A 10,192-nucleotide genomic window follows, 5' to 3' on the forward strand; every position below is an offset into this window, starting at 1 on the left:
AACCCTAGCACACACACACACACACACACACACACACACACACACACACAAGCCAAAAAAAACTATGTGTTTATTAATTAGTTGGGCATTTACTAAATACTTTGCATTTATAATACTATTTCTAGTCTTTCCTATTCTCACAGAAATGTAAATTTATTCTTTAAATAATTTACCTTTTAGGGCTGGGAATATGGCTTAGTGGTAAAGTGCTTGCCTGGTATGCATGAAGCCCTGGGTTCAGTTCCTCAGTTCTACATAAACAAAAAAAGCTGGAAGTGGTGCTGTGGTTCAAGTGGTAGAGTGCTAGCCTTGAGCAAGAGAAGTTAAGGTCTAGGCCCAAAGCTCAAGCCCCAGGACTGGCAAAAAAGTTTACCTTTTAATTGAGATAAAAACAAGATGCATGAAACAGTTAAGAATCAACTTAAGTGCTAAGGAGACTGCTGTCTATTAAGTAATTGGGAAATTTAGAAATAAAGGTATTGATGTAAAATGCAAAAGTTGAGATTTCAAAAAGGAGATGGGACTTCAGTTGGGCCATAAGAAGAAGTAAAATTTAGATGACAGGATTTTCTATACAGAAATAATAGTTGAAGCAAATACATAGAAGTGCAAATCAGTGTGTATGTAGCACTATGAGAAGACTGAAGCAAAAATTGTATTTTGGAGTCTTAGGGCTTTAGAGATTTGTGATAAGCCTTGAAGCTCAGGCGGAATAATTAAATTTATTTATAATGCTGTAGAAAACAGTTGTAGATTTACTAGACTGGTGAAAACAGTTTCTTTGGAAGATATCTCTGACTGCCACACAACTAAGAGTGGATGGAATTTGTTGTAGACTGGGGTGTGGAGAAAGCAGAGTTTAGACTGTCAACATTTGGAGTAAGTACCCTTCTATCAATACCTCAGAGGGAGGAGTTCTGCTGTGACACAAGCCCAATGTTGGCTTCTGCTGGTTCTACAGAGTTTTCTGGATTTTGAACCAAAATGGAGTAACTTCCTAAAACCTTGCCACAATTCTGCCTTAATCAGTTGGTTATATGATGGACAGTCCACAGGTCTGGATGCCAGATGTCAGGAGTGCTGTTAGCATATAAGTCCTTTCCTAAAGTGTGATAGAGGACACATCCTCATTTCCAAATGATGAAACTTAGGGATACTGGTAATATTAATAGTCTTATTATCCAGTTTGGAAGGCCAGGAGAGAATTATGAAATCTAAGGAAAATAAAGATAGAACCTATAGAATCTAGGAGAAGTGTAACCCAGGATATGTTTAGATAGTTTGTCTTTTAAGGTTAGTGCTGGCTGTGCTGTTGTATGCTGTAAATCCAGAACTTGGGAGGCAGAGGCAGGTTCAGAAGATTTCAGATTCAAGACCAGCCTAGGCTGCATAGCAAGTCTAAAGAGAAAAAAAAATAAGATAATGTTTAAAGTACAAAAAATGGAGTTGGAGAAATAATCCAGCAGTAGGGCCCTTGCCTAGAATATGCAAAGCCCAGGTTCCATCCCCAGCACTGTCAAAATAGAAGTATAATTAATAGCAACCTTATAGCTAATTTTCCTTTTGTTTCTTTTTTTACTTAAAAAAGTAGAAAACAAGTTAGCTTTTTCTCCTTCAAAGACTGAAAGTACAATAATTTAAAATGCATTGCACAGAACATTTCTGCACCAACAGAAAATTATTGTTGGTAAACATTATTTTTTTTTTACAATGCTAGTGACCAAACTTGGCCTTAATTGTGTGCTAGGCAAGCATTCTACTATTGAGTCACACCTTTAGTCTAGCTTCTTTGTTGGTTAATTGGAGATGGAATCTCTTTAATTTCTACACTGGCTTGCTTCCAACCTTAATCCTCAGAGCTCAGCCTTCTGAGTAACTAGGATTGCAGGAAAGAGCCACTGGCTTACTGATTTTTGTTTTGCTTTGTTTTGTTTTTTGCCAGTCGTGGGGTTTGAACTCAGGGCCTGAGCATTGTCTCTGAACTTTTCAAGGCTAGTGCTTTACAACTTTGAGTCACAGTACCACTCCTGATTTTCTGGTGGTTAATTGGTTAATTCAAAGCCTGGGTTGGCTTTTTACCATGATCCTCAGATCATGGATAGCTAGGATTATAGGCATGAGCCACCAGCACCTTGCTTTTACTTACTTTTTAAGTCAATAAAATACATAAACTTTAAAAATAAGATACCAGTATTCTTAGGATTTTTTATATAGATTCCACAATAAAACTTATTTTTTTTAATTTTTTTCACATTTTTAATTTAGCTACTGGTTTTTGCAAAGAATTTGAATATAGAATTCAGCTTGGAGGCAGAAAGAATGATTCATGGATATTATCTATCAAGTCGCAGAATCAGAACGGACTCTATATATGGATCAAAATTGTCAGCATCTGCATTAAAATATTTGTAGGTATTCAAGATTTTAAGGCCAGTATTTACTTTTATATGATGTGATTAACTTTTCTATTTCCTCTGTTTTATTATTTCTTTGATTGCAGATAGGTTGGTTTATAATTTACCTTGTTCCAAAAGAATTTAAGGTGGTTTAACAATTATTTTGTTATTATTTACATCATTGACACCTCTAATATTTTTACTAAAATAATTTTAATGGCATCCCTGTATGAGATGTGCCTGAGAAAAAATACAGACTTCAAATGCAAATTATTGCTTTTTCTAAGCATGGCAATTTATATTTCAAGCATTTTTTCAGTTGGACTCAGAGAAATTCTTTAAATGTAATATTCCTTGCATTTTACTTTAAGTATGTTCAGTTTAAGGGTCTCGATTATAGCTCAATAAAGCTGTTCAAAAACAAAAAAGCAAAACAAACAAAACACACACACAATACAACAACAACAAACCAAGCCAGGGGGAGGGAGGAGTAGTCTACTTGGACACAGGCAAACATGTCTCCCCCCTCTCCCCCATCCTATGCCTTGGGTTGGAAAGGGATGAAAGGGTTTTCCTTCCTTCCTTCCTTCCTTCCTCCCTTTCCTTTCTTTCTTTCTTTCCTCTTTCTTTCTTTCTCTTTTCTTTCTTCCTTCCTTCCTTTCTTTCGTTTTCTTTATTTCTCTCTCTCTCTTTCTCTCTCTCTTTCTTTCCTTTCTCTTTCATTCTTTCTTTTCTTTCTTTCTCTTGCTTTTTTATTCTACTCCCTAAGATGGTTTCTCTACTTCAGGCAAACTGTCTGGCTTCCTACAAAATGAAGGTAGGTAGTGAAACCAGTGTGGGAGCAGCCATCTTGTCGGGACTTGCCACTATAAAAACAGGATAGCTACAGGGATCTTATATTATTAGCAACTCAGTGGAGGAGACAGGAAGTGGTATATCCTCAATCACCTACCTATATATCTTCAAATGAAAAGATAAAATAAGGTAGAAAAGATAAGGTAGAAATCAACTCTTCAATAAATGTTGATAAACAGAACTTTATGTTTTCTATTTCCTAAGCAAAATTTAAAATGCTCAAATCAGATTTTACTGCCTTAAAATTTCAAAAGTCCTTCTCTCTCATGTTTAACTGTAGTAAATTTTTTTGTATTTAAACTTATATAGGCTGGGAAGTTGGCTCAGTGGTAGAGTGCTTGTCTCACATGCATGAGGCCCTGGGTTCGATTCCTCAACATCATATAAGCAGAAAAAAGCTGGAAGTGGTGCTGCTGCTCAAGTGGTAGGGAGCTAGCCTTGAGCTGAAGAGCTGAGGGACAGTGTCCAGGCCCAGAGTTCAGCCCCCATGACTGACAAACAAACAAGCAAACAAAAGAACCTATAAAGCATTAGTTCACATATGACTATTTATCCAAATTTAATAGAGTTGTTTTAATGTAACTGTGTTTTCACATATATTAATAAATAGTGGGGGCTGGGAAGGTGGCTCAGTGGTAGAGCACTTGTCTTGCATGCATGAGGCCATGGGTTCGATTCCTCAGCACCACATAAGGAGAAAAAAAAACCCTGAAGTGGCGCTGTGGCTCAAGTGGTAGAGCACTAGCCTTGAGCTGAAGAGTTGAGGGACAGCGCCCAGTCCCAGAGTTCAGGCCCACGACCAGACCTAAAAAATAAAAATAAAATAAAAAATAGTGAGGAGTGGAGATAGATTTTATGAAATAGCACAGTAAAGAAAATACTATCAGAAACATTTGAAACTTTAATTTTTGACTCTATCTCTAAACAGGCCCTTCATTAGGCCATTTTTTCTGGAAAAGTAGAGCTGAATATTGTTGATCTCTTCTCTTTGTGTGAAAAACTCAGTACATGCTCTGTTCTGAGCTACATTTTTAGGAGCTTAGATGAGAATATGACAGACCTGATATTAAAGCATAATTAGGCACCATGGGTTGAGACTCACAGACCTGAATTATGGATTTTTTTTTTTTGGTGCCTGTAGTAGGGTTTGAACCCAGGGCCTGGACTCTGTCCCTTAGCATTTTTCACTGAAGGCTAGCACTCTACCTCTTGAGCCATACCTACACTTCTGGCTTTTTGCTTGCTAATTGGAGAGACAAGAATCTCATGGGAACTTTTGCCCAGTCTGATGTTGAACCTTGATTCTCATATCCCATTCTCCTGAGTAGCTGGGATTTCAGGTATGAGCCACCAGTGCCTGGCTTGAATTATGATCTTAATCTAGCAAGAATAAAGTCAATATGATAAATGTAAAAGCCTCCATTAGGGGCTGGGAAGATGGCTCAGTGGTAGAGTGCTTGCCTTGCATGCGTGAGGCCATGGGCTCAATTCCTCAGCACCACAGAAGCAGAAAAAATCGGAGGTGGTGCTGTGGCTCAAGTGGTAGAGCCACTAGCCTTGAGCCGAAGAACTGAGAGACAGTGCCCAGGCCCAGAGTTCAGGCACCACAGCTGGCCAAAAAACAAAAAACAACAATAACAACAACAAAAAACTCCCTAGTCTAACTAAAGCCTAATATCCAAAGATGTGAAAAGAACTTCAGATTTCATTCTGTCTATATTTAATATGAGTAAACAATGTAATACAGCTGTTATAACACAGGGATTTGGGATGTAGTAACAGAATACGTATCAAGAGCAAGGAAATACTATTTATTCTTGGCTTCCACTGTGGTCTCAGATCAAACCTTAGTACTGAGCTGAAAAGGAGGATTAAACTATTTTGGACACAAGAAGAGTAGCCAGGATGGGGAGGGACTGACAGTTATGTTTCATGGCATATTACGTTTTAGTTGTATATGGTGCTATGCTAGACAAGCATACTGAATTAAGGGATACCTACTTTCCTGCTATTTAAAAGTATTAGGAATGTTTAGCTTGGAGGAAAGAAAATAAAGGGCCACTATAAAAGTTACTTCAGTATTTAAAGAGCTATCACATCCAAGAGGTATTCTTTTTCTGTAGACAAGTGGGTGGCGATTTACTACTTTAGATTTATGTAACCGTTGTAAGTTATAAACTTTCAAGTGCCTTTATTTAGCATCCCCATTTTATAAGAGTTTTAAAAAATTCTCAGAAGGGGCTGGGAAGGTGGCTCAGTGGTAGAGTGCTTGCCTTGCATGCATGAGGCCCTGGGTTCAATTCTCCAGCACCATATAAGCACAAAAAAAAAGCCGGAAGTGGTGCTGTGGCTCAAGTGGTAGAGTGCTAGCCTTGAGCTGAAGAGCTGAGGGACAGCACCCAGGCCCAGAGTTCAGGCCCCATGACTGGACCCCCAAAAAAAAAAAAAGAAAAAAAATGTATACAGAATGAGATAGCTTTATAATTTGTTCTTACATTTCACTAAGATTATTTGTGTTTAAAATGACTAGTGATTGGGGCTGGGAAGGTGGCTCAGTGGTAGAGCGCTTGCCTTGCATGCCTGAGGCCCTGGGTTCCATTCCTCAGCACCACATAAGCAGAAAAAGCTGGAAGTGGCGCTGTGGCTCAAGTGGTAGAGCGCTAGCCTTGAGCTGAAGAGCTGAGGGACAGCGCCCAGGCCCAGAGTTCAGTCCCCAAGACCAGACCCAAAAAAAAAAAAGACTAGTGATTGGTGAAATATTATAGAACTTAATTTGCAAACTTCATTACTTTGTTGGAAGTGATTTATGATTAATATTTTAGATTATTTGTCACACTATATTTTTTTCTTCATTTAGGGGCCACTGTATTTTGTGTTGCTCCAAATGCATTATTCCCATTTGAACTGTATAATGAAGAGTATTTAGAGAAAAGGGATCTCTACCTCACTCAATGCCAGCAACAGCTCCAACAGTTCATTGCCACATGTGGACCTGGGACAGCTATTTTCTCTAGTGATGAATAAGCAGAGAAAAAAATTTTCATTCCTATTATAAACAATGGATAGTTTTTAGTCTAGAGTGATTTTGAATGTTTTAGATAATATACAGTAGTATCTGGATGTGTAAATGTACAAAATTAACTAAAAGGATACACACAATTCAAACTTAAAAAAAAAATCTCAGCTGGGTATAGTGGCTCATTCCTACTGTAATTCTAGCTACTACAAAGGCTGACATTAAGACTGCAATTCCAGGGCAAAAAATGTATGACTCTATTTCAAAAACCAGAGCAAGTCAAGCAATGGTGGCTCATGCCTGTAATCCTAGCTACTCAGGAGTCAGTAAAGTCCAAGAGATTATATACACAGGCACAGCAAAAAGGGACTGGTGGCTTAGCTCTAGTGATAGAGCATGAATTTGTGTTCAAACCCTAGTACTTACAAAATTTGTGATTCCAGTTATCAGTGAAAATGAAAAATCCTAGTTGTCACAAGATGGCAATAAAACTACCTATATACTTTTTCTTGCCAAATTGATGTTATTGTATTTACATAGTCTGAAGCTTAAAATGCTTTTATAGTTTAAGTCCTAAATGGAGTCAGGGAAGCCTTGAAATTGCCCATGTTGATTGACTCTAAGTAGCTACAAGAGTCCAAAAGGCAAGAGACCGACTTGCAAAATCAGTTATAGATGGGATCTTACTGTTGCCAAGGGTAGAACTCCTTGGTTTAAATCATCTTCTTGCCTCCAAATCTCATCCCAACTAGCTAGACTACAGTAGTGTACCAGAAAACCTAGCTTCTAGTCTTCATTAATGTATCAGTTTCAAAAATGCTTCAAAGAAACCAAAACATACTCCCTACAAATCATTCACTATTATAAAGAACCTACTGGTACTGGATTGTAAAACTATACCAAGGCTTATTCTAAAGCTGGCTCTGTATAACCTTAATGCTGTTCTAACAAAACATGTATGGATCAAAATTCAATTGCTAATTAGAGTTGAAATCCTTCTTGTCACTATCCTTTCACTTTTCTAGCTCCCTGGGGTAATGGTAAAACAGTGCTATCTCATAAAATCTAGAGTCTCTAGCTGAGTGCTGGTACTCATACCTTTATGCCTAGCTATTCAGGAGGCCAAGATACAAGGAGCATGATTCAAAGCCAGCCCAGGCAGGAAAGTCCTTACTCTTATCCCCAATAAACTACCAGAAAGGCCAGAAGTGGGGCTGTGGCTCAAGTGGTAGAGTGCTAGCCTTGAGCAAAAAAGTTCAGGGACAGCAACTAGGCCCTGAGTTCAAGCCCCAGGACCTGGGAGAGGAAGAGAGCAAGAGCAACAACTATGATCTCTAACCTTAATTTTAGTTGAAAGACAACAGAATTTGGGCTGTGCTGAGGACTGAATTTTGGTGGTCTTGTTGCATGTGAGGCATTCTAAGCCACATCCAAACCCCAAGTTTTCAAATGTTACCTATAATGTAAAGCCATTCCACCATGTGATTCTATGTACTATGTTGTTTGATATAAAAGCATGGAATGCATGAAATACACTTGGAGAAAGAAAGAAAAGCTGGCTAAATTTGGCCATTTCTCACTCTCCTGTGAGAGAACTGGCCTTGTCAGCCTTGCTGACAATAAACTTATTTTGCTCTAAAAAAAAAGGGGGTGGAGGGAGGGTAAATTTAAGTCTTACAGGCAGAAGAATTCTTGTGAATACTAATTTCTCCAAATATATTAGAAATAACACCACAGTTGTCCACCTCAATGAGAATCCTCCTTTCCCCCCAAATGATCTAGCTATTAGTGAAAATAAGCTGTCTAGTGAGTATGAGAGCAATTATTCTGCACTGCCCTGGACAATTAAGATAACTAGCCACGTATTTATTTTCTACATATATTTATTGCATTTAACAACAGTAAATTAATCTTCATCTGTTCATCTTCTTTTTACCAACTTCACTTTTCCTTCCAAGATGTAGCATTCCACATTCCTTAATAAAAAAAAGCCAGGTAAACATTTTTACTCAAGCTCAGTAGTTTTTAGCCTCCATTTTCTATCAAGTGCCAGCTAAAAAATAATTCTGAGTAATAAAATCATACCCCAGCCATTTGGAGTTATCAGATTGTTTCTTGAAAAGTTGCAATCACTTCAGGTAATGCAGTATTGTAACCACCACAGCTAATGGACTTGGGCATTCACCTATATATAGAAAAGAAAAAAAAATCACTCATTTCAATAAAAATTTCATTGCATCTTAGTAATTTATTTAAGAGATACTGGCATCTCAGTCTTAGAAAATTTCTTCAAAGAAGCCCTCAGCTGGGTAAACGGCAAACACTTATCATCATTGTGCCAGCAACTACACCACACATTCTGGCTACTTTAGAGATAAAAACACAAAGCAAAAACAAGCACAGTAACCTTGTGGTCCTCCCATGTGGTCCTACTCAGTTTTTTCAGCCATCTTCTATGACAAACTTCTAGGACACATTTGTCCTAATGAAACTATCTTCATGCAACTTCAAAGCACACAGGACTTACTGTACCTAGAATTAAAAAATTATCAGTTGTTATCCTACTTAGCACATGGGAACCATAAACAATAACCGCATTCAGATTGCCCTTTTTTTTTTTTTGGCCAGCCCTGAGGCTTGACCTCAGGGCCTGGGCACTGTCTCTGAGCTTCTTTTGCTCAAGGCTAGCACTCTACCACTTGAGCCACAGCACCGTTTCAGGCCTTTTCTGTTTATGTGGTACTGAGGAATCAAACCCAAGCTTCATGCATGCTAGGCAAGCATTCTACTACATTCCCTGCCCAATGACCCCAACTCTTAAGTGAGCTCTCCAATCCCGAAATAAGGCATGAGCAAAGGCAGAAAAATGGTGAAGCCAGTTATCACTGGGGGCAGTAATTGACATGTGGTCCTACAGGTACCAAGTCAATGTTTTTTTTGTTGGTCCTGGGCTTGAACTCTGGGCCTGGGCGCTGTCCCTCAGCTCTTCAGCTCAAGGCTAGCGCTCTACCACTTGAGCCACAGCGCCACTTCCGGCTTTTATTCTTTTTGCTTATGTGGTGCTGAGGAATCGAACCCAGGGCCTCAAGGCATGCAAGGCAAGCACTCTACCACTGAGCCACCTTCCCAGCCCCTGCTTTTTTTTTTTTAAATCTCAGAGCTTGACAGCAATGAGGTGAAAAACAAATACAAATGTGGGAAGACTTGGAAACATTAAGACAGCAAATCCAGTATTTTTGTAGCATAGATATTTAAAGTTGCCAAACAGACTTAAGGCTAGTGAGGAATGTCCTACAGTACCCTATAAATCATTTAAGCCAAAAGCCTCAATATGACTTACGTAAAAACTACCACGTCCCGACCTTGAAATGTTTCAATTATGAGGAATAGAATAGACTACTGGCTATGAGTAATCTCAAATTCAAAACTACCTTTAAAGAAAATCAGTGGGCAGAAAACTCCCGATGGGTAGCGCCTGTGGGAGTGGCAGGAAGCAGCAAACCGATAGGGTCGTGTTGTTAATCAACACGAGAAGTCAAACAGCTTCTACGTCGGAGCTCTCTCACGTAGTTTTGAAAATAATTTTTGTCCGAGGCCGGGACTCAAACTCGGTGTCAGATGCTTTTACTCCGAGGCTGGGCTCCAGCACTCGGCGGAGCCACGCCTCCAACCCCAACCATTTCCTTTCCAACAGTAAACGTTCAGTCTCCCTGCTGCTTAGCTTCCGCGTTCTACACCGGGAGCCCACTTCTCCCACAAGGCGTCTGGCAGGCGTTGGTGACTAGGCTTTCCGTACCTGCCCGATTGCTCCTCGACTTCAAGGTCTCTAGAGGATCTCTAAGGCTGAGTCCTACCAAAATGCTGCGACCGGTGCGGGAGGTGGGCGCGGTCGCTCCCTCCCCTCCCGGGAAGGATCCCCCCGTGC

At 39.4% G+C, this 10,192-nt stretch overlaps 1 protein-coding gene and 1 long non-coding RNA gene across 2 annotated transcripts in view; one reads left to right on the forward strand and one right to left on the reverse strand.

The window, feature by feature from the left end:
- Positions 1-7,379, forward strand: part of Mcmdc2 (minichromosome maintenance domain containing 2) — a 46,177-nt gene extending 38,798 nt beyond the window's left edge. Inside the window, 3 exon segments of the mRNA XM_013034473.1 lie at positions 2,266-2,412; positions 3,166-3,248; positions 6,074-7,379. Coding sequence (XP_012889927.1) covers positions 2,266-2,412; positions 3,166-3,248; positions 6,074-6,275 — 432 coding nt within the window. The 3' untranslated portion in view covers positions 6,276-7,379.
- Positions 7,380-8,118: 739 nt separating this feature from the next.
- Positions 8,119-8,441, reverse strand: LOC105999455. Its single transcript, XR_001175734.1, has 2 exons — positions 8,353-8,441; positions 8,119-8,243 (listed from the first exon to the last, which is right to left on the reverse strand). It is a non-coding gene; the product is annotated as an uncharacterized LOC105999455 (long non-coding RNA).
- Between the last annotated feature and the right edge of the window lie 1,751 nt (positions 8,442-10,192).

This window comes from Dipodomys ordii, unplaced genomic scaffold (assembly GCF_000151885.1).
Source record: "Dipodomys ordii isolate 6190 unplaced genomic scaffold, Dord_2.0 Scaffold190, whole genome shotgun sequence".
Lineage (NCBI taxonomy): Eukaryota > Metazoa > Chordata > Mammalia > Rodentia > Heteromyidae > Dipodomys > Dipodomys ordii.